Genomic DNA, 26,388 nt, shown 5'->3' with positions numbered 1-26,388 from the left:
GAAGTTTTCATATACCGTCGTGGATAATATTGAAAATCAAAATTTTATATGAATAAATTTTAATAAATTTATTTTTTGCTATGTAAGTAAGTTTATAAAATTAAAAAAATTAGTGCTAAATTAAATAGTTTAAAGCTTAGTAAATTTTGCAAAATCACAAGTCAAATCGGAACGGAATATGGTGATTATTTAAAAATATCCACCATATTTAAGCGGCAATCCAAAAAAAATTTTTAAGAATTCGAATTTTACCAATACTGTTCTACGCAAATTTTATCAATATAATTTATACTGTTCTAAACTTATGGACAGAAAAGAACTGTTAAATTGTAAGGTATAAAATTCTGACTGCGAGATATCTTATTAATTAAAATATCACTGCAATAGAACTATTAAAGCGTAGAGCTGATAACGAAAGCTATATCATGTCAAAAGCTTGATTTATATTTTTTGCTAATTTATTTCTATTTTAATTGAGGTTATGAATATAAAAGCAGAAAAAAATTTTATACTGTCGATTTGACAGAAGATCTTTTGCACTTCTATAACAAAAACGGAATGCTTTTTGCAGCAAAATATAAAAATGTGCTGTCATTGCAGATCTTTGTTAGAACTGCAAATGCGATTTTAACATTTGTCTGATCATAAGATTCGTGAAATTAATTTTAATAAATGGGAATCTGTTGGAAGCGTTCCGACTTCCTTACTACTACCCAATTTGTATAATTAGCTCACATTTACATTGAAATAATTCCTTTATGTATAGTCCACAAAATTACAAAAGAATGCAAGTAATATATTAATTGAAAACAGAAGAGAGTCGAATTTTTATATTTTACATAAGAAATAATTATTTATGATTATTTCTCATATAAATTTATTATTGAAGCCTCTCAATAATGATATGAACTCAAAAAACATACAATCATAATTCGTGTATAATCAAAAAATCAGATCAAAATAATTTTACAAAAATATTTTTCCAATATTTCTCTGAGCCTCTGAAATAATCATTTTTTATTGAAAGTTGATAATTATTTTAATATTGCAATAATTAAATAAGTAAATTGGTTTATATTTATGTGTGATTGTGCAACGACCTCTCATTATTGATTATTATTGAAATATAATTAGTTATGACCAATCTTACTCACAAAAATATTTTTTATAAGAAATCAATTCTCGTGCTAAAAATTTAATGTAAAAAATTTTTGATTCCTTATAGTTAAAGCAAAATATTGAAATTAATTGAAAAAACTTGTAAATCCAATTTTCAGTTGATTTATACGCAAATACCTTGAATATCTTTCTAAAATATTTCAGGGAATATCCTTGATCAATGACATTTAAATATTATTTTTTAAATAAATCGTTTTTTTTTTTTTCATTTACAATTACCTCCATAACCAATGTCATATGTCTACACAAAGTCCTACGATCAAATATTCGTTTCGATTACCAATTTTTAATGTTATACGCTGCTCCATAAATTTTTGTTTGTAAACAAAAATAATTTCCGTATGGTAAGCAATGGTTGTACATATTGGACTTGACCTAATTTTTTCACCACATTCCTTTTTAATTTATATTTTTCTTTAAACTTTTACTCTTTTTTCATTGAAAACAAATCTGTTGAATATTTTACTATCTACGTACTTACATATTTCAATGACGTTGAAAAAACAAACAAAACAAACAAACAAGGAAAAAAAATGTCCATTACAAATTTAATAAAATCGTTACCTTTTCGATCCCCACGTGAAATTAGTCAAAAGAATTTGTTTTGTATGCACTTTTATATTTTCATTTAGTGGAGTTTTGCAGAGTATATTTTAAATTTATGTTTTCATTAACAAGAGGTACAGGTACGCATTAAGGTTCAAATTTTATATGTCTTTTCAATTCAATGGTATATGTTATTGATTATTGTGTTATTTTATTTACAAGTATTGTAGATTGAACAAACACTGTGACCGAAATAAAGAAACCACTCACTAGGTGTGGGATACGCCTTACCAACACCCCCTCGGCATCCACTCTGTAATGAGTATGTAGTTCCCCAGAATTTCTCCTATAGTCTCTGGTCGTTATATCGCGGAAGACATCTCCAATAATGCAGATGCATGCAAGTGTCTACAAACGTTCCATTTCCCTTCTAAAAGTTTCAAATGCATTTTTTTTCACTGGCAACCGTACCATATATTAGGAGTTGTACCGAGATCATGATAAACATATATCTATCTCACTATAGACGGAGAGAATTACAACGTCCTACCTGAGACGGCCCTGCACACCATGAGCGTCCTGGTAGCCTTTGGCCTTGCCACTTCCTTGTGTCTTCGCCAAAAAAGCTTGTTATCAAATACAACGCCTAAGTATATTTCATCTCTGTTTTCCTTTCTACTGTCTTACCGTAAAATTAAATTGTACGCAGACCCTCCAGTTTTGTGTAGTGCACCGGTTCATTCGCATAAGTATAAAATACAACTAAAATAATTAAAAATTAAATGTCATATTTTACTCTCCTTTTTTACCGTATGAATACGACATTATACAGGTTGTCGGAGACTCGACCGTACTAGCGAAGCAGGGTTTCAAAACTGGTATTTCGGAAAACCATCAAATTCTTACATTTTTGTTTATAACTGGGGAATAGGCAAGGCTAATCTAATTTAATTGTTTTACAACTAGTCTAGACGCATTTAATCACTCTGCTTCAGGAATACGACCTAGGCTCGAACACCCTGTATATACATTTGCAATTTAATTTTCTTGTATTATTTAATAAAATATTTTAAAATTGCATTAGCTTTTTCAATTAATATTCAAGTATTGTTAAAAGCTTATTGTTATACAAATTATTATCATGCTAGTGTTAATTAGAGACTTTAACAAAAAATAATTATTTGCAAAGGGGATGCAGAATAATATTTAATTGTTTCTTCACCCTTCTAATTCTTTCAACAAATTAAAAAAAAATTAACAAAATGAAGTCATTGAGCATGCTAATTTATTTAATAAGTTTGAATTCGTTCTTAAAATATTAAACAACCAAATGATATCATTATTGTAATTATGTGGTGGTTGACAAACTTAAACTCAACTCAACAATTTTGTTCAATTTAAAGCTTATTTATATATAAGACTCATTATAGTGCAATGTGCTAGAACTCACGTATATTAAAAATCCAATTAAATTATTCAGTAAAATTGAGTTTGATGTTTATCTCGTATGCAAATGGTGTTAAGAATTTCATGATATCACAACATAAATTAAATGATTTTATTGGTAGGGAAGAGCCGAAAGAGATTCTTTTTATAAGCAATGCTACGGCTGGGTATATTTCAAATAGAAATAAATTTTGGTAAAGTTGAGCTGCCCGTAAATTTTGTGATATGAATTCTGTGAGCATCAGCAACCTTAAGGGTCGTGGTTCTACAGTTAACAAATTGGTTTTCTGATTACAGCACATACTTTAGGGTAAAAAGTGCAGCCAAGGTTCTAAGAAATTTATATTGTTTAAGGAATTCGTTAAGATATCATTTGTTAGAACTTCTTTGAGGTAAGAGAAACATAAGAATGTTGTAACGTAACTTGATGCGTACTTGATTATTCTATAATAGTCAAGGAGTCATTTTTTATCGTGAGAATATGCTTAAAGAAAAAATTTTTGAATTCTTTTAAAAAAATCAATTCTGGACAATAAAAATTTCTGTTTTGAATTTCAGATTTTGATAATCAATACTACAATGAATTTCTTGTATATAAAAAATTGTCATTAATAGAATGGTAACCAAATAAAATATGAATCAATTTAAAAATTTATTTATTTTGATTACCACAATAATAACTTTTAGTTTATTAACAAAAATTCCGTTAGGATCATGTCAGATTCTAGTAGATATTTTACGTGATATTGAAACTACAATACTTCATACAAAATTACCCGATACAAATGTATTTTATCCAGAATATGATTTTGTAATAGTTGGAGGTGGTAGTGCCGGGGCAGTATTAGCAAATAGATTAAGTGAAATTTCCAATATAACTGTTCTTCTTTTGGAAGCTGGTGATCAAGAAACATTTTTAAGTGATGTACCATTAACTGCTGCATTAACAAGTATTACACGTTATAATTGGGGTTATAGATCAGAGCCAACTCCTAATGCATGTAATGCTTTAGAATATGGTGTTTGTTTTTGGCCCAAAGGTAAAGGTATTGGTGGAACAAGTCTTATTAATTATATGCTATATAATAGGGGACACAAAAAAGATTATGATAATTGGTCAAAAATTGGTAATAACGGTTGGAGTTATGATGAAGTCTTACCATATTTTAAAAAATCTGAAAATATTAAAATTCCTGATTTACAATATTCAAAATATCATGGAATCAATGGACCGCTTGATGTTATGTTTCCACCATATAGAACTAAATTAGTCGGTGCTTTCTTGAAAGCTGGAATTGATATGGGATACAATATTACTGATCCGAATGGGGAACAAATTATGGGTTTTAGTCCAGTACAAGCAAATTTAAGAGGTGGCCGTCGATGTAGTACAAGTAAAGCATTCATAAGACCAATAAAAAATCGAAAAAACCTATTTTTGTCAATGAAAACATTTGTTACAAAAATTGAAATTAATCCTGTTACAAGGGCGACTGAAGGTGTAAAATTTATAAAAAATAATCAAAAATTTTTTATACGAGCTAGAAAAGAAGTTATTTTATCAGCTGGTTCGATAGTATCTCCACAGCTTTTAATGCTTTCTGGAGTTGGCCCTAAAGATCATTTGGCTGAATTTAATATAAGTGTAATTCAAGATTCAATGGTTGGTTACAATCTTCAAGATCACACCACTTTACCCGGGTTAACATTTTTAGTTAACCAATCTATTACAATTTTGGAATCAGAAGTTCGTAATCCCATTGATGTTTTTCAATATATTATGTTGGGTAAAGGAAAATTCACAGTTCCAGGTGGGGCAGAAGCCTATGCTTTTATTAGAACTCCAAATGCAAAAGTTGGTAATTATAGAGTATTTGAAGTTGATATTCTTCTTTTTAATTAGTTTTCTTAATATTATTTGTCCAGATTTTGATTATACCAATATGGAAATAGTTCTTGGAGCTGGCAGCGTAAACAATGATTTATCTGGTAGTATGCGGTATGTTTTGGGTATAACTAAAGAATTTTTTGACAAAGTTTACGGTGACATTGTGGGGAAGGTAAGAAAATTTCAAATTCATGGGTTATTTCCAGATTATTTTAAATTTTGACAATTCGGATAAAGCACGCGTTTAGTATGGTTCCTGTATTATTAAATCCAAAGAGTCGCGGTAGAGTTTTATTGAGAAGCAAAAGCCCTTTCCGGTGGCCAAAAATGTTACCAAATTATTTTATGAATGAAGAAGATATGCAAGCAATGATTGATGGTATTAAATTTGTTAGTATTTTTACAGCAATTTTAGGCCAAAATATTTTGCAAAACCAAAAAATTTTTCATTTTTAGATTTTAAAACTTTCTAATTCAAAGCATTTTAAAAAGTACGGAACAGAATTTCATCAAGTGCCATATGCTGGATGCGAAAATGAAATATTTGCAAGTGATGATTATTGGAAATGTTGTATACGTCAGATTGGAACAAGTCTCCAGCATCAAGTAGGTACATGTAAAATGGGTCCAAAAGACGATTCTGATGCTGTTGTAAATCCAGATCTACAAGTTTATGGAATACATAATTTAAGAGTTGTAGATGCTTCTATAATTCCAGTAATACCAGCAGGACATACTAATGCAATTGTGATAATGATAGCTGAAAAAGCGGCCGATATAATTAAAACCTATTGGAATTTAAATTAAAATTTAAGTTATTGTTTCTAGTTCATAAAATTACCAAAAAATGCCAGATTAGATTAGCTTATAATAATTATATGCTGTACTTAATTCTAGATGTTAAGGCAATGATAATTCTAATAACTAGAAATTCAATTTAATTTTAGTATTTAAGTTACTAACTGCCATTACATCCTACTTTTATAAGAGTTTTTGTGATATTTTTGTTTGAAATTCAGAATTGCAAAACTTAATTAAAACAAGATGAAAAGTACAAAAAAAAAAAAGAAAAATTTTTCGAAAAAATCCAACATTTTGCTCTTATTTTTTTTCGGATACAATTGAGAAACACATGTAAATCTGAATTATGCAGAATTCTCAAACTTTTGACGGAATACTCGTAGAAATAGTATATAGTTATATTTGAAAAGTTAAATTTTATATTGATCTAACGACTATGTCATCAGACAAAAAATTTAAAGTTCTCCAAGCGTTTTTAATTGGTACTATATATAAATTATATTTGGCTACATTCGTTGTGATAAAAAGCATTCCGGATCCGAATTGTTTCGATAGTAAAATTCATTTATTTATTGAGTTATATGGAAAAAATTTTATTCCAGGAGTTTAGTTTTTGAGTTATTTGCATGTTTTGTTAGGTATTCATAATCAGGACTACAACAGGACTATAAACTGTTAATTTTAAATAAAAATTTAAGACTGCATTTGTGTTTCTTGACGAATAAGAATTTTTAACATTTGAAAAATTAATCTATTTCTCTTGGGTAATAAATTTAGTAACTAAACTACATATTTCAATTTACAAAAACATATTATATTCATGTTTTTATCTGCTAGAATCCAAGATACCCATATGTCATCTTTGATTAGGTAATTTTACCTATGCCATCCATCTGTTCTACTCTTCTGCGAAATAAATTATATTTCTTTGTTTAAAACTATGTTAATAACATTATTTTTGTTTTATATTATATTTTATATTATTATTAAAAAAAATTAACTGTTAAATTAGAAAAAATATTTGGAAAAATTCCCAATAGATGTCACCATATTATTAGTTTAAAAAGCCATATAATAGTCCATATCAATTATTTTGCTGCGTTCAAAATAAAAGAAAACTCACGATAAGCTCTAAAAAGAAAATGGGTTTTGTAATATTTTACCGTTTATTCCAATTTTTCCCAAAAAAATTTCCGAAATTTTCCTTTAATAAATTTTCCTTTTTACATCAAAAGCGATTTTGAAATACAACACATAGGAAAGCTTTTCAAGAAAATTTTCAATTTAGCTTTTCTCTATAATTATGAAAATAATGAGAATATTTCCCTCCAAATTATTATGAATGGGAAATTTATCAAATAACATAATGTTTGATTAAATCAAATGTCAGTTTAGTGTCGTCATTCGAAAGGAAAGTGCATAATATGTTTAATGTGTTATTGCTGTAGTAAGATTTGTAGAGAGTTGAAAAAAAAAAATACTAAACTAAAAATTATAAATTAAAAAAAAAAAAGAAAAAGCGGTCGGGTGATAAAAAAAAAATTCTTTGTTTTTTTTTTTTAATATAAAATTTGTTAGTGTAGCTTTTTAATTCCCTTTTTTGTTTTTTTTTATATATTTACGAATTTTCCAAGAAAAAAATAAACAAGCAACTCGTTTTTAAACAAAGTTATATGTAAATTTTGAAAAAAATTAAAAAAAAAAATAAAAAAAGAATAACAATTTCAGAAAAAAAATAAAATTACCATTTTTGGTTTTGTTTTTTTTTTTCTTTGTAAAAATTTTTTTTCGCCTTTTCCTTTCTTATTGTTTTCCCTTTTAATGTAAAATATTTCTGCTAACAAGTCAATTAATTGTGGTTTAGGATTAAAAAGGAATAAAAGGAAAATTTAAAGTTTTCACTTTTAAAAGCCGATAAAATTAAAGTAGGTGGGTGAATAATATGAAAATTTTTTAATTCTTCTTTATAAAATACATGTACCTATATATATATATATATACATTTTATGTACATATACATATTTCTACATACATACACATTAAAGTTTATGCAAATATTTTTTTTTAAATTTTTTAAACCAAACAAAATATTTTCTAAAGGTACTTTTTTTAAATACAAGATTATTTTTTTAATTTAATTCCAAAATATATGAAAATATGTAAAAATATGTATGTATATACGTATGTATATAAAAAAGGATTAAATTCTTAAAAAGGATATTATGTATGAATACCCTTTTATTGTGACGCAAAATTCTATTAAAATTATTATTATTAAAAAACAAAAAACAAGTGAAAAAAATCGAATTTTTCAAAGGTAATTTATATACATACATACGTACATAAATGGCTATTATATGCAACTATATTTCATATGGTAATATATAATAAATATATATATATATTTATCTATACATAATAATATAATTTATATACATGAATTATGTGTGATATTTTGCTTATATTTTAATAAAATTTATACATAAATATAGAATTATAACAAAAGCAAAAAAACAAAAATTAATAAATAAAATATAGTTTAATCCCAACATAATGAATACACGAATATACATACATTAATATATTTCTTATGTATCTATAAAAATATAGGATATAATATAAATTCAGGGATGTTGTTGATTTGCAATGAAAATTTAATTGTACTTTGTTTTTGCTTTTTTTTTTTGTTTTTATTTTCAATAGAAAAAATTCATTAAAATTTTATTAGAAAAATTGCTATGGTAATGAAGTCAATATAGAGATTTATTATACATAGGCTTAAAATTAACTTGAATTTATGTATAAAAAATGATATTAAAATGAGTCTATGAAGATTGTACCAAAGAAAAACAAAAATATCAGAGACAAATTAAATATTGAACTGTGTCTATAGTACTTTCTAGCCTAACTATAGTAGTATTTTTCAACGTTTCGTATTAGCATACTTTAAAATTAAATATCCAAGCTGTACCCAAAACTGTTAGTGCAAATAAGCGGAAATGCAAAATTTTGGATTTATACACGAATTTGGATTGCGGCAGTCTTACTATATGTATAAGAGAAAATTCGAAAAAATATGAGGAAATTTATAATTCAAATTTAAAATTTAAATTTTAAAAATAATAAAATGCTAAAATTATTAATAAACACATGCACATCTTAAGTATAACATTGTATATAATATAATTTAAATGTGTTGATCTGAATGTATTACAGTTTAAATTATACATGTTATAAAATTTGTTTTGAAAGCCACTAAAATCTTAAAATATAATTATTTGTCTTACCTTTTAATTTAATACTGGAACATTTGTGCTATTATTAGTGCATTTCTATACTCAATTTGTAAATATTTTAATTTGACTCAAAAAATAAGCTCATTATTGAGGGGCTCAAAATTATAGTTGTCTAATATTTATTCCCAAATTTTTTTGCCAGAATATTTGAGTTAGACCAGTTTTGCCCTGAAGAAAATTAAATTTTTGGTTTAGTTCAAAATAATAGCGGAATATCGGTAATATTTGACTTATTTTGTCGATAAAATTAAATTCGAGACTTAATTTTATCTAAATTTCTAAAGTTAGGGTAAAGGCACTATGCTGCTGAGCTCATTATTTGTTATTAGAAAATTTTGATTTTGTTTTCTACTAAATAATCTAAGATTGAGAAAATAATCGATTATTGAGACCTCTTCAACATAAAAATTTCCACAATAAATGACCATATTCTATAGGTGTGTCCCCTAAGATGATATTCTTCAAATATTTTGTATTCTTCTGAATAAAATAAATTTAGAAATTTACAAATTTCAGAATTTTATACAAAAAGAAAAAACCTTAATTCTTTTCAATTATTATCCTCAAGTCGCCTCAATTGATTCCTTCTAATATTCTGATTTTAGTACAATTGTATTCAATATTTCATCTCTGAAACTGCCAACTTTTATATATGTATACATTTATACACATATGCACATAAATACAAGAATTGGGTCATAGTAAAAAAACAAAAAAACAAAACAAAAATTGAAATTTTAGTGCAATTGAAATTTCTTCGTGTTTTTTTTTTCTATCACTCAAAAAAAAATTAAATTAACAACGATTTTATATCGTACATTGAAATACCAATTAGATTATGAAATCTTGATAAAAAAAATTCTCTTCAATATCCTTGCTAAAGCAAGGAATTCAAAAAAATAATTTGATAAAAAGGATGTATAATAATTTTTTTTTTTTTATGTAAAGAATAATGATGGCACCGTGCTTATAAAGAAAAAAAAAATTATTCGCATTCTGAATTCCAAATTGATAAAATAGCTATGTATGTACGAATGTTTGTTACAATTTATTTAAAAAACATATCAAGTTTGTGAGTGATGAAAGTTTATGTCTGAATATAATCACATTTTCAGAATTAGTTTTCATTCATATTAATGATGGCGGCATTTTAATAATTTTATATTAAGTTTAATATTTATATGTTTATATGTACATGTGTATGTGAAAATAGTTTTTCTATATTATGGTCCCGGAAAATACAAATAAAAAAAAATTTTTTCTTTAAAAAATTTCATAGTTTTTTCTTTTGCTTTGAATAATAACACATTTTTATGTGGCATAGAGTAGAGAAGAGGTTACGAATGGAGTCCAAGAATAAATAAATAAAATTTCGTATATAAATATAGTTGAATAGTTTATTTTGAAGGTGCTCTAAGTGTATTTTTATTGCAATTAAGATATTTTGTAGGGTTTGCATTTTTTTGAATTAATTTAGAAATCTGGATAATTGGTAATAATAATCTATATTTTGTATGTTTGTGCATAATTTGTACTAAGTAACTTTATAATTGTTAATTTTAACTACATTAACATTATAATTATTGGGACTGTAGAATATTTTTGAGATTGTACTCGAATTTGGACATGGGTCATTTTCAAAATAAATTATTAAGTTACATATAGGAGGGGCTCAGATGCAGAGTGGCGTAAGGCACAATGTGGGTTATGCAACCTTGCTTTTAAAAAATCAGAAAATTTTTACAAAAGCAAAAGTACTTTTGTGAAAAATTAAAATAAAAAAAACTATTTCGAAACTGGAAACTAATATCACTGATTCTAGAAGATGCACATAACCGATTGCAGCAAAAAAAAAATTTTTTTTATTTGTGGCTTACGCCACTCTGTTTGTGAGACCCTTATATAATCTCGTATAAATCTCGTATAAATCTCATATATTAAATTTAGTAGTTGGTCGTTTATAATCATTAAAAATCGTGCCCTTTCATTTTTATCGTTCTTTACTTGTCTAAATCCAGACATTCCTATAGTTACATTTATATAGCATAAGCAGAGTTAAGCTATCGGAGATCTATATTTTTAGTGCTACAATGTTACTGTTTAAAAGATATCTGAATCATTTGGTTTAAGGGAATTTCTAAATATATTTGGATTAGAATAATGTTTTAGGAAATACTCTTTGACAGTCTTTTATAAATTTGATTTGGGATAATTATAAACATAGATAAAGAACAGCCCAAAGAATACACTTGACTATATACGCTTTGAATGCAGCACACATGAACTTGAATGTCTTTATATAATTTATTTTTTTTTAAACAAAATTTTCTTTTCTAACTAAAACATATCAATTGAAATTTTCAAATGGATTATTTGATAATACGCGGCCTACGCAGACTGTAGTCGAATTTTGTTTTACCGAATTGTGATTTGGTTTGTGTCATTGATTTTAGGCGGAAAATCCTAATTATATCAATCCGAATTTTGTCAAATAGTGTAATAATAATGTTAATAAATAAATGAATTGAAAATGCATGTTGAATTTTCAACAATGTAAACATCAATGGCGTATACTTATACTCTATAACCATTGTTGAAGATTTTTTTAGAATTCTAGTATTACGAATTACTAAGTATAGCACCATTTCTAAAACTACTATAATGTTATTGTGTTAAAGCAAAAAATTTTGTATTCAAATAATCAGAAAAATTTCCACGATAAATTTATACTCAGGTGTGTATTTATAATATACTTATACGTTTGTACAGAGATATTTTGTAATTCTGAGAGGTACGAGAATTTTGTTTGAATTATTTGCCATTTATACTGTTTAGAAAAATATTAATGAAATCGAAAATAATTCAATTTATTTTATTTATAAACAAAAATCTTTATTTTTAAGTAGTAAACAAAATTACTTTTATACATGTTTGTATAACAGTATATTGAATCGTTTTCAAACTCTTTGAAGAGAAACGGAAAAAAAAAAAATTACAAATTTTGGTAATTAATTGTAAATAAATTTTTTTTTTTTTAAATTTTTATTTTTTGCTTCCAATTAATGAAGTAAAGAAATTAATTCAGGAATAGACAGCTAGAACTACATATATGATTCATCTTTTAATCGAATGAACGGAAAATTTAATCATTTGGCCCAATTTTTATTTATTTATTTAAATTACATGTGTAGGTGAAAAAAAAATTTATTTGTAATTATACACAAAAATTGTAATACAAGCAAAAAATTTTTAAGCATGTATGTAATTGTAAAGAATTATATAAAATTGTGTAATTGTGAGATTGTAATTGAAAATTTGTTTATTTTTTCAAAATTATTAAAAATTGTTAATGTTTTTCATATTTACATTTAAATAAATTAAAAATAATTTCAATTTTGAAATTTACTACAAAATTAATTAAAAATATTAAAAGATAAATGAAATAGTAAAATTATTTGAGCAGCCCCCAATGGTATGCAATTTTAATATTAAATTATTCAAAATGATAAAATGGCAAAGTTTTTTCAAAATCTATTGGTTAATGAGCTTATTACAAATGAAATTGAAAAAACGGACTGTCTATTGAAAATTCAATATGAAAATGTAAGAACTATAGTAGAAATACTAAATCCCATTTCATATACAGGTATCCCTTGTATAACGCGATAGTTACGTTCCAGGGAAATTCCGCGTTATGTGATTCGCGTTATATAAGACTTAGTTTTCATATAAATTTGGGGGTTATGTTCCAATAAGTTTTTTTGCAAAATAAAATACATATTTAATAAGAAATAACATATATTTCAACTCAAAACTAAAATTCAGATTTTGTTTTAAAATTAAAACCATAAAATAAAAATTATAACAATTCAAAAAACAAAATAAAACAGATTCATACATATAATTAAATTTAAAAAAAACTAAAACAAACTTCATTATAATTAATCTGTTTCGCTGTCTTCAAACATCCTATTTCGAGAAAGTTGTGAGCGTTATAGGAGGAGCGTCTCGAAGGCAAAAATGGGAAATTCCCGGTTTATATTGAAAACAAATATGAATACACATCCCAATGGCCAAAATGATTGTGAAAACAATGATAAAGATATTTTTATCGGATATTGGGATTTTCAACTTCGCGGTATAAAAGTCCGAATTTCGTGTTGTACTGAAACCGAATTTTTTTCCAAATCGCGTTATATCGAAAACGCGTTGTATAAGTACCGCGTTATACAAGGGATACCTGTATATACAAATTAAATCCAGTAAGAAGTGGTAAAAAATTCTATAAAATGAAAAATCATTAAACGTATAGACCTTGAAAGATATAATAAACACATAAATGCTGAAAGGAGTGGAATATTTTTAAATTAATAAATGATTAGACAGCAAAACTTTTTATTTATATTTTTTTTTATTAAAGGAAGAAGAAAATCTTTAATTGTAGGCGATTCAACATATCTTCCCTCATATTATTATCGTGTTGATCTGCTCATGGTATTTTAATGGAATGCTTACATATATAAAATTTATTGAATTTCATTGAATCTAATCGAACACAATAATGATAAAACAATATTAAATGAATACTAGTTTTAGTAAATTTTAAAAGGGACATTAATTTTCTATATGATTTGAAAATATTTGCTCGGTCATCATCATACATTATCACGCATTTTTCTTCTTTTGTTTGTGTATATTTGTACAGGAAAAATTTTGAAAAAAAAAAGTTGAAAAAAAAAATATTCTTATTAGTTACCTTCGATCCATGTGTCCGTCCATCCATTTTTCAGTGTATTTGGAAAACTTTTAAACCAGTTGAGATAAAACATTGAGACCAGACCACAACTACATCTTTGTAAGAAGAAAATTTGTATAAGTATGAATCTCTGCTTCAACTTTTAATTCAACAAATTTGTGAAAATGCAAGGTTTTGATCAGCTTCGTAACATAAACGTGGAAATTATAATTTACCCGTCATACTGATCGTTATTTGGAACTCTTCCCTAGCTAATTCGAATTTTTAAAGTTACTTTTCGCTTATAAACGGTGACCCGGATAAAGAGGTTACGAGTATTAAAGAGAAATGTGCTATTCCACAAACAATGGGTTTGGTTGAAAATATTTTTTCTGCCTGTTTATAGAAGTGCGTAGTTTAGTTTACTTAAAAATTTTAAGAAAGCTAGAAAACTTTTCGTATTATATTTAAGAAAATGTAAATTTGCTTCTTAATAAAGGTTCATTTTCTGTGACACGGTTCACAAACAGTTCATTAACTAGTTTTACTGACTAATACAACTCGTATATTAAGTTTCAAATAATTTCGTTATAATTATCTCGACATGGTAAAAATTATTATATCAGCCCTTAGTGATATCAACCCTGATATTTGAGAAATTTTTATATTTATAAAGTTTCAAAAAATCGCGTGATTGTTATCTCTCTATAGGTGAAAATGACAATCTATTCAATATTTTCATAAAATGTATTAAAAATATAGAATCGGGAAGCGAAAATTTATTTCCTGAAACCTGACATACTCCAAAGGTTTATCAATCCGCCACATGCGAAAAGTAAACTCAAAAACTTATAAATTTTTAAGTCTATTTACTAGGAGAGACGAACATCCCTCCAAAAGGATCCATCTCCCGTTAAAATATCAACATGTAAAATTTAGTGACATCACATATCCTACCTTATCGTATGCAATGCGGTCGATAGAAAGGCATTCCTTTATTTGTTTTGTTTAAAGTAACAAAGCAAGGAGAGGGGGTGGGAGTAAAAGTAATATTTACTAAAATAATTTGTTTTTTTTTTCGATATAGAGTAGCTCACATATCATATGCGTAACATTATTATGAAAGTTCAAATAATTTTTCGATAACATTAGAAAAAATGCGATAACTTGAATTCTAAGAAAAATAGGGTGTGTATACAAACAAGAAATGGTTGAAAGATAAAGATAAAGATAAGTAATTTATGATGAAAATAAATTTAACCTTAAGCTATAAGTAATTAGAAAAATCATTGGATAATACAAAAGAAATTCGTAAGCATACTAAAAAACTTACTTAAAATAACCAAATTTTATCCTTGAAGGATAAAAATATATAGTAATATGAGTGTTATAAGAATATACGAAGTTCATTTATTCCCAGTTGTTCATTAAAAAGTCATTCTTGAAAGAAATTTCTAAAAAATACATTGGAGTAAGTACAGTTGGCTGTCTTAACCCCGTATGAATAAAGAATTTTGAATTAGTGGTTTTATGTATTTAGCAGAATATAACATAGTTTTGTTCACAATTTTCCACACGATTTTGATAATGGACTTTAACTACTGCTTCCATAGTTTGTGAGCGTTATTTCCTTCTTCTTATCTGCAGCAGTGCGGGCTCTTCAACTGCGAGCTGCCACTGCTTATCCTCCGATATTCTTCTTGGCCTGATGATTCCGCATATATTTCTGAGGCACTTATTTATGAACACCTGTACACTATTCTGGCCTGATTTGCGTGCCAGCTTTTACTCCCATACAACAGTATCATTTTTATGCAAATCCCGAATAGCCTTAATTTGGTTTTTCTGTTCAGCCCGGGCGTTGTCCACGCAGCCCTAGCCAGCCCGATTATATTCAAGACGATTTTATTTTAAATTGGCTGCTGTTTCGGCTTTTTATTACTATTATTCGGAGTCCTTGTTTAACTCCGGTGCCCATGTTGAATAGCTCGCGTAGTGCACCACCATGTAATATTCTTGTTACATTTTTTTCGTATAGTGTTTTCATTATGTTGATTACTTTTTGCGGGATTCTTTCTCTTCTTAGAGCTTTGAATATGCTTTCGCGATATATTGCAGCGAATATCACAATAAAATTGTATAGATGTGTCAAAATATTTATGCTCGCCTGCTTATTCCTCAATACAATAGTTATTATAACTGTACTATCTTTTCATATAATATAACATTATAAAAATACAAATACTATATTTTATTATACCCACATACACTTATATTACAATGAAAATAATAAAAAAATTGAGTAGAAATTTACTATTGTGAATTATACTTTCCAAAACCACCGTCTAAATAAAAATTAGAATATATACAAGTATAACATACAATTGTACATATATGTAAATATTATGAAATATTCTATTTATAGCATTACCAACCACTAAGACCGGGGGGGTGAAAAATATAAAAAATCGAAGTTAAATAATAAAAAAAAACAAAACGCAAACACAAAAGGACTACACACTACTTATATAGAAAAATATGTGTACATTCAAAAGGCAGAACTAAAATAAAAAATTAAAATAAAACCGCTTCAAAGGACACAATATGTATATATATATATGTATATATAAATAATAGAATATTATTTTTTTATATTTTCAAGTAACAAGGATAATAACCATTGTTTTGTCCATTTTTTATGTTATTATTTTAGTATGCATAAGCTTCTAATATTCTACATATATTTTTATACGAGTACCTTTGTACACAAAAGTTTATACTCTTAGGAGGATGTTGTTCCTTATGTTAGTTATAGGTATATAAACATGTTGACTTCATCTCTATCTTAAAAAACAAAACAAAAGTAAAAAAAGCGATTCAATTTTTTACAAGATGAAAAGTGTAAAAAATTTTTTCATAGTCAATTTTATATAATCACAATTTACACAGCTGCGTGTATCTATATACTTTGTTATAATATAACAAAAAAAAAACACATTCTCTCTATTCCATTATAAATAATACCTTTAATGGATATTATACATAAAGATTAAGGATAATAAACGAAAATATGACTGTATATACCACGACTATACGCCTTCATATACAAAGGAATAAAAGATAGAAGAGAAAGCAGTAATAATGCCATGACAATAAATATAACAATAACAAAAATTGTGTAATACTCGTAAAAATATAAAAAATGAATGAATGGTATAAAAAATGTAAGGTTATGTTCAACATTTTTTTTTTCTTTTTTAAATAATAGAATCGAAAGAATTATCATATTAATTGGATTATTTAATTTCGAAAAAAAAAAAAAAATTTTAAGGAATCATACTTGGAAGACGTACGCGATAAAAATACAATATCAAAAGAATTCTTAAAAGTGTGGCATGACAATTTCAGTTGCGTTCTAATATTATAAGAAAAGATAAGCTCATATAGCTAGGATTATTTATTAGGTCATCTAAAATCCTTGTCAGCTATAAAAAAAAAATTCAAATTCTTCGAAATCATTTTTCGTTTTTTTTTGTCATAGTTTTTCCTTTTTTATTTGGAAAATTGCCACAATATATGAAAATTTTTTGAATTTAAAGAGAACTATATATGGTAAAGGACTGCAGGATTAACTTTTCACAGAAAAAAAAAAACAATAATGGCTTATTTTTTTAAAATTCTATTAGATTTAGGTAGATAATAAGAATATTTTATTTTGAAATTATGTGCACGTCTGTATATACGATTATTTTATGACACAATATAAAATTGGTAAGCCTATACAACACAAGCCCAGAATAGGATCAATAATTCCGTTTCTTATACCAAAATGAATTTATAGAAAAGCGATCTACTCTAATTGAAGAGTAGATCTTTTCCAAATAAATAAAAATTAATTATTTTTGGGTGTTATTGAGCTTTACTTACGCAATTGTAAATTCTAGTTTTTCTTTTCAATTTGAACTGTGAATAAAAATATTACAAAATCAAGGTGTATGTATTTTTTGCTATATGAAAACCAAATGATATTAACAAGCTTAAGCATAAAAGACTTAAATTACTATCAGCACCACCCAAATGACATACACAGTAATTAATGTTAATTTTCAATTCTTAGCATTAACATTATTATGAGTTTTCGTTTGTTCATTCTAATGAAAGAATAAAAATGAGAGAAAATGAGAGAAAAACTTAATGAGTGCTGAACGCAATATTCTCAAAGTGAGTCAAAATAAGTGAACACAATCGCAGAAAGAAAAGGAGATAAAAATTCCAAAATTTCTTAGCTATAAGACGAAAAAGCATGAGGTAGGTTTAAAACTGAAAAATCGCGAAATAAAATATTATTTTAAATGAAAATAAAGAAATATTTGAAAAAATTGCATACTTTTAGGATAACGTATTTTAGGATTATTTATTCAAAATTATTCAAATTTAAGAATTTGTGAAAAGATTTTTTCGAAAAATTTTTTTCAGGTTTTTTCTTTTTAATTTGTAAATTATTAGAATTCATAATTTTCGTTTAAAACATTTTATTTTTCACTGTTACCATAGAGTATTAATATAACGTAAGAGATTAGAACCGTTCACAAAAGTTATTTGTACCATAAACGAAAAAATAACAAGGAAAGCTGTTTAAAGAAAAAGATTAATTTTTCTCAAATTCTCGTAATTTCATTTGCCCGTCCTCTTTTATTTTCTCTATGGTTCTAAATTTTTAGAAAGAATACTGAAGATCAACTATATCTTCCCAAATACGAAATCATATTAATTCTATTTATAAAAACGTGACAATATCTATGAAATTTGTAAAACTTAATCAATATTAAAAATTGAATAATTGTTTTACTTAAGATTTTTTGGATGTAGGCCATAAGTTTTCCATCTTATGTGACAAATAACTTCATTCAATGCATTATTCATGAAATAAAATAAAGAAATCTCATATTTACTAGGTATTATGTATATTAAAATAATTTTATATAGTTAATTTAGAATGTATATATATATATATATATATATATATGTAAGTGCATATAGATAGAGAGTTAAAGCCATTTAAATATCTTTGGTTAATTATGTATGTATATACTTCTAATAAGCCTAAATCTCAATCTAAACAACAACAAGAACATTACAATTTCAGTCAAATTTTAATATTAAACGGATATTTTAAATAGAAATACTATATAGGATACGATGATTTTAAAAATTAGGTTAAGATTATAGAAAATATGAATCTGAATAATATAAATCTTAATTACATAATTCTCTTGACATTAATGTAAAACTATCATTTAAAATTTTGTATTTAATTTATTAAAATATATATATGTATACAAGGATACAAGGATATTTTTACTTCTGAGATTTAAAATTTTTAATAAATACATAACTAATTGCTTACTAGTCCAGATACATGCATAACTCTATGAAATTGATTGTGGTATTCATAAAATTTAAAAATCCTTGAAATTTAATATATTAATTTTTGAACAATTAGAAATTTTTTGAATTATTCAAATTTCTATTTGAATTTTATAATCATTTAGTGTATAGACAATATGCTTTCAATAAAAAATTAATAAATTTTTAAGATTATAAGATATTGTAAAGAATTCTGTAAAAATCATTTCATAAAATAATATTAATTGTGGTAGTTTTTAAAGATATTCCCTTGCCAACTTGTTATTCAGCTATTTAATTTCGAAAAATATTGAAAAACAAGTTGAAGAATTCAATATTTTGTGGGAAAAATTAATAAAAAATGATCTACTTGAGTAAGCATAATGATGATTTCAAATGAATTTTAAATAGGTGAAGGAATGTAATAATGGATACACAGTAAATTGATTATATTGTATAATAGAAATTATGAATAATAAGGATGAAAATTATTATATATTTTGATGTTGATCAGTCACTCTCTTACCAGTATTAAATTGTATGCCAAATATTAATGGTTTGTGCACAATTAAACAATTTCATAATCTTTTTCTTGGAAAAGATAACCCAAATTTATTAAATTTTTTATCATCGAATTTTAAATTATACGAGTAATATCTAATAATTTTATGAATTTAAAATTAGTTTGGTTGCATATATGAGAACTTTTACTTCCTTACAATAAGCACAAAATAACATTACAATTAATCGTCTTTGGGCTTTACTTATGGTTTTTATATGCAAAAAATTTTTTTGGATTTCATCAAATTACAAAATGTTTTACTTTTCAAATTTTTTATTAAAAATTCAATATGAAAATATTTTTATTTTTAATATTCCCCCTTTAAAAATTTGAAACTTGTAACATGAGAAATCAACTGGAATATGAATTTAATTTTGGATCTATATAAAAACGGGAACACAATATGAATCCCAAGAGCCCACGTATTATTGTAAAAATTCGCCCACTTTTTTTTAATAAAATATAAATTTTAATAAAAAGAAAATTTTTTTTTTTTAAAAACACAAACGCAAAAGTAGGTTGAAATCTTAAAAAGTCCTTTAACAGCGATTTGATTTTTTTTCTTCCTCAGTGTTAGCACATCCAAATTCATAACAAAAAAAAAAAGAGAAGTACAACAAAAATCTCTAGTTTTTGTTGTTTTTTCCAGCATTTTCATTCCCATTAGACCTGCTTTTGCAATATAATCTACCAGTTTTCAATCACATATCGTGCGTAAAGTCGTTGAGTATGAAAAAAGCAAATATGTTCGTGTGTATGTTTTTTACTGGCTTTGTATGTTTAAAACTCCTTTTTTTTCTCGTTTCTTATTTGAAGGCTTGAATTTTTAATATTAAAAATAGGATAAAGAGAAAAAGCAAATAAATTCGATTCTTTTTTTTTTAATATTTCTGTTTTTGAATTTTTCATTTTTTCATCACATTTTATTCGACACAAAAGAAACCACATTGAAAGATTGGGTTTTCTTTTTTATAAAATTTTTTTTTTTTTTCAAAAAGGTATTTTTCACCACAATTTTTTTGTTATATAGAAAAAGAAATATTTTTTAAAACCGCATTTTTTTAAATTGTTTCTGTTGTCAATCTTTTTGTCAGGCACTATTTGGTCTATATATAGGTTAAAAACACATAATATTCTTTTGGGTAAAGTTTGTTGCCATTACAATCTAGTTGAAGAGCTGTCAAATTTACGTCAAATCGGTTTTATACTGTCATAAGTTTTTTTTTTTTTTAATATAATTTTATATAAAATATGCGGTGATTTTGATATTCGTTTGCTCATTTTTTATTGTTACTGTACTGGTAACTGTAGTTCTATTGCAGTTTTAAGGCTACTGTAGTTCTATTGGTTCTATTTGTGCCATTATATATATTTTTCAATTCTTTTTGGTACTTTTTGAATATTATTTTAATGCCACTTGCATTCCCTTTCAAATATAAAACTCCAATAACACGCCGGACTATAGTTGGGGGAAGTTTGGAAAATGCGGAATCCTTACTTTGCATCGAAATTCTAAGATTTAACTTCTTAACTCAAATATTGAAGATTTTCCATTTAATTTCCATAAAAAAATATGTAGTCATCTAATGGAATAAATTTGTATAACAAATATTTTTTTTGAAGGTTGGTATAGTTTCGAATGTTATACATATGCATGCATATATATGTATAACAGTTGAGTATACCGCGTAACTGTTATACATTCAATCTGTTACCAAAAATATACCCAAAAATGAAATGTTAAAATTGTTTTTAAACGGTATAAAAGCTTTTATATGAATATGCGCTTTCAAATATTCCTTAAATTTATTTCTTCCTTGTATTATTTATTTCCAATCAATAACTCTATAAAATGTATTTTATATAAGGTAAAACAAAATATTTATTATACGCACGTTTTAACTCTTTTCGATCGAACGTTTTATGCTTTTGTGTATAATTTTTTCTAAAAAAATAATCTTCTAAAATTTCATATGTTAAAATTCTTAATGTAAATGTAAGTAAGTGAGTAGTATTAAAGTAAAGATGATTTAAAATAGATATTTAGAAGATTTCTTTTAAGGCATGGTACACACGAGTTAATAATTTTGAAAAGAAATGGAATACAGGTGTGGAGAGTGTTGCATGAGTTCCCTATCTTTTTCATTCTTCATTTACTACTATTATAACTAGGATATATGTACTCGTAATTTCATCAAACCTATAATAATATTAAGATTTTTAACAAAATTCCAGTTGTGATTTTAAGGTCTATGATCTTGTAAAAAAATTTTTTAAATCGGTTGAATTTTTTTATTGGAAATATGAAATATGTCAGAATTTACTTTCGTATATTGAGTGACAAATTCAATATAAAATAAATGACGGTTTGATTTTGTGACAGCCCCTGAATCATTTTCTCTTAATGGTAATTTCTAATTCATATTCAAATTTGACTTTTATTTTTCAATTTTATTTAAAATTAATATTATGCAACTTATACGAGTATATTTATTGGTTTGGTTTGAATTGGTAAAAGCATTTTCATGTTCTCTTTCCAATACGTGATTTTGAATAAAAGATGAAGTTTTCTCTCTTTTGTTATTACTTTTACTTATTTCATATATTATGTATATATGTGTGTATTTAATTTTACTTTCTATTCATGAAATCTGTAAAGGATAAATTTTTTGTTTTGTTTTTTTTTGATAAATTCCTCCTGTTTTGAATTCATTTCATTTTGCGTGATATTTTAATTTATTCTATATATGTATACTCTTTCAAATATTAAAATTAGGTTATTTGTAGAATTTTAATGAATGTATCCATTATATACGAATGTATGTATAGGTGTATTTTTAGGCAGTAATCATTTCTCTTGTTTACGATTATGTTTATTTATAAGAAGAAAGTATAAATATATTTTGCTGTACATTCGCCGACTTTAGGTACTTGAAGAATATTGCGCTTAGTCTTTCACATACATATCTTGCCAATTTATATGAAAAAACGGAACTAGACTACACTTATCGATAGTCATAAATAAATTTTCAAAAAGCCGCAGTATAGTCATCCCTGTTATATGCAATTAATTATGTATGTTTATTTTATTTAATATTTCTGATCATTTTCTGACTGATTGTGAATTATATTGTTTTCTGCTTATTTTTTTCCACGTGTACTCGCTACCATTATAACTACAAGTAATATTAATGTCGTTATGAATTTAGAATAAAAATAAATCATGAGTCATCAAATAATCTTTAATTGATTTTATTTCAAAAAAAAAAATTATGATAAATAATTATTATAAGTTTTTTTTTCTCTTAGGGAGTAGTGGAAGTTTAATATGTGCTTCAATACTGTAATAAAAAATATTTGTAATTGAGTGAATTAAGACAATAAAATAATTTTGATAAAAAAGATTTCAGTTTGATTTTATTAGTTGTTTATGGATCCAATATAATTTAAAAGTATAAATATTAAAAATTAATTTTTAATCAAATATTTACAAATACTGATTTAGTCTATTTCATCGTTTACTTCAACTACATATGTATGTGTGCTTAACATGATAGACATATATGCTAATAAATTTAAGCTTTGATAAAATAATATAATAAACCCTTATTTGGTGAGAGGATTTAAATTATAATTAGGAAGCAAATAATATATGTTTGTGAAAAGTATTACTCTCATAGAAAGTTGCAAAAAATAATAGGAAACTTCTCTCCTTATAAGTTTTCACAGCATAAAACTTAAAGTCAAAGGAAAATTAAGGACATATCACTTAAAGTGGATTAATTGGTAAAATCATTTAAGGTGGTTTAAACCCCCCGGGCGTTTACCACCCTAATAATTAAACAAATTGTGAATTCCTCATTAATTTTATAACAATATAAAAGTCTTCATTTACCAAACTAAATTTAATTATTTATATTGTGATTACATTCCTTTTCAAAGATTACAAAGAATAATATTAATATTGTAAAATATATTTAATCCGAATGCTTAGCAACATGACAGAATTATTTTTGATTATCTTTCTTTTTCAATAATAAAAAAATCTTCTTTAATTCAATTTAGTTAATAAAAATATGACAATATTTGTATATGAACATGTAAGTAGGTATGTAAGCAAAATTTATTTATATAGAAAATCTTTTTATAATTTTGCAATTTTCATTTCACATCTTTTTGCGTGTACTTGGATTAGTCTTCATTTTCATTTAAAAATTTTCATAATAAACGAATTTTTATGTATTAAAATAAAAAAAACATTCCGTATACGTATCCGTCCGTCTATTCACAATAATTTGAATTTATGATTTTTTATGAGCAGAAGAGATTTCGCATCAAAAAGGCATCATTAAAAAATTGGATTATAAGAAAATTAATTAAATATTGAAAATTCAAAAAAAGTGACTAAAATAAAATGAATTAAATTTGAAAAATTATGAAAATGCATCGTTATTCGGAGCTTTCTTCCAAAACGGTCCCATATCATCCTTTCAATTGAATTTCATCCAAAAATTTAAAAAGCCTTATATATTGTTAATGTATTGTGATAACTTTGTATGACTGTTTTCCATATGGGTTAGCATTTCTTTTCTCATAACCTTATTTTGGTAAGGTTTTTTTATTATATAAATTATCTTCTTCATATTTTCAATTTATTTATGATTCTGTAGTTTCATTATCGACCATGAAATGTACTTAAACAAATTCCAATTTTCAATAAAACTTTTTTTGTAAGATTTTTTTTTTTTTCTGAACTGCACACAATATGTATCAGATGTAAAGTAATGCGGTATAAAGGATTTTCTGAAAATTGAATTTTTTTTTAAAAGAAAAAAAAAACAGCATGAAAATGAGAGTATCTACCCACAGAATATAAAAAAATATTTTTATATTCTTTAATCTTAAAAGTCTTAAATCAATGGATTTGTTGAATTTTCTTTTATATTCTTATTCCCTTATTTAGAATATTCAAATGTAATGTAGAAAAATTATAATGCTGTGTGGATTTAGTAAGTTGACCTTCCCGAATCTTACAAAAGAAAATTTTCTTTGAGTTCATCTTAATTCTTATATAGTATAGATGAAATATATGCTGATATTCAGTTTAAAGAATGTGGAAAATGTACTTGTTACTGCAACTTATTCTATTGTAACTGCAACTTATTCTTAAAATTAATTAGAAAATCTATCTTCCTGGTACAATTTCCATTACGGTATTTTGCATTAATTTCACCCATTCAATTCAATATTTTAGGTTATTGAGCCTAAAAGAGAGAAAATTTTAGTAATTCAAAGTTGTGTTTAACATGTTACTTATATTTTATTTTAATTTTATCTCAAATATTTAAAATTTAATTAAAAATTATTAATATCTGTTAACGATTTGTTTCAGTTATCGAAAAATCAAAAGGAATCTTTGAACTTTAAGTGGGATTATGGTATTAATTCATATAAGCAATGGATAATGCAGAAACAATAACTAATATAAATAAATAATTATTTTAATAATTATACAAAAAAAAAATTGTGGTTTAAAAACTATCTTAATTAATATTTAATATAAAATTAATTACATTTTATTGAATATTTAAATAAATAATTAAAAAGAAAATCAAAAAAAAAAAAAACATTTGAAAATGTTTCAATACTGGGAAAATTTTATCCGCAAAGTGAGCCTTATAGCAGTGTTAATCGTTTTTTCAATACATTACGGTAAATTTACAAGATAATTTCAAAATTCATTCATATTTAATTTATTTATAGAATCAATTAAAAAATATTTAATTTCGATAGTAAATGTAAAAATAATAATTATTTTTTGTTATTTCAGTTTATTCTATAGACTGTTTTAAATGCGTATCATTTAATAGAAGTAATAAAGCATGTGACGATCCATTCCATAATAATTATTCAACAGCAATTCTTGAATCTCCATGTATGGGTGGACGTAAGGGTAGAGATGGTCTATTTCCAGCTACAGCTTGTATTAAAATTGCTGGCTATTATGGTAAAAAAATTTTTCTCTGTTAAATAATAATTAAATTTGAATTGCTAATGAAAACCAATACTTTTTAAGATGATACTGGTGAAACAATAACAGTACGTGGATGTGCTCTAGATAGCGGAACATTAACAACCGATACAGAATTAATTCGTATGTCCCATTGTGGTAGATTTTTCTATGATAATCGTTATGTTCATGGTTGTCTACAAAGTTGTAGTGATGCTGATGCATGTAATGGTGCTGATAACATTAAAATTAATAATATAAATCCATTACGAATTTTCATAATTGCATTTTTCTTATTCGCTATAATAAATTTTAAATTAAGATAACAAAATTTTGTAAAATTTTAAAAATAAAACCAGTACAGCATATCAAATTTTCAAAATAATAAAACAAAAAAAAAACAAACCATAAACATTAAATGGTATCATTTTTTTATATTTATAAAAAAAAAAATATGTAATTAATTTTCTTCAAATTACTATACATATGGATGTATGTATGTATAGACGCATAATTCTT

The 26,388-nt window shown here is 25.1% G+C and overlaps 2 protein-coding genes across 4 annotated transcripts; both read left to right on the top strand.

The window, feature by feature from the left end:
* LOC129607989 (glucose dehydrogenase [FAD, quinone]) lies at positions 1 to 6,193 on the top strand. The gene is made up of 5 exons (XM_055519281.1): positions 1 to 82; positions 3,730 to 5,030; positions 5,098 to 5,231; positions 5,297 to 5,449; positions 5,516 to 6,193. Exons 2-5 carry the CDS (start codon positions 3,806 to 3,808, stop codon positions 5,864 to 5,866), a joined length of 1,863 nt encoding a protein of 620 aa, XP_055375256.1. The 5' UTR covers positions 1 to 82; positions 3,730 to 3,805; the 3' UTR covers positions 5,867 to 6,193.
* Positions 20 to 26,388, top strand: LOC129607990 (uncharacterized). 3 transcript variants are annotated; one of them, XM_055519284.1, is made up of 4 exons: positions 20 to 82; positions 25,252 to 25,571; positions 25,690 to 25,866; positions 25,936 to 26,388. In XM_055519284.1, exons 2-4 carry the CDS (start codon positions 25,496 to 25,498, stop codon positions 26,193 to 26,195), a joined length of 513 nt encoding a protein of 170 aa, XP_055375259.1. In that variant the 5' UTR covers positions 20 to 82; positions 25,252 to 25,495; the 3' UTR covers positions 26,196 to 26,388. The 3 variants fall into 3 exon arrangements, with proteins under 3 accessions (XP_055375259.1, XP_055375258.1, XP_055375257.1); XM_055519283.1 differs by lacking the exon at positions 20 to 82 and adding an exon at positions 6,315 to 7,785; XM_055519282.1 differs by lacking the exon at positions 20 to 82 and adding an exon at positions 6,315 to 7,789.

The sequence above is a fragment of the Condylostylus longicornis genome, unplaced genomic scaffold, assembly GCF_029603195.1.
Source record: "Condylostylus longicornis isolate FDR11 unplaced genomic scaffold, ASM2960319v2 ptg000030l, whole genome shotgun sequence".
NCBI lineage: Eukaryota > Metazoa > Arthropoda > Insecta > Diptera > Dolichopodidae > Condylostylus > Condylostylus longicornis.
Note: the sequence above shows the minus strand (reverse complement) of the source record. Positions and strands in the feature narration are given on the sequence as shown.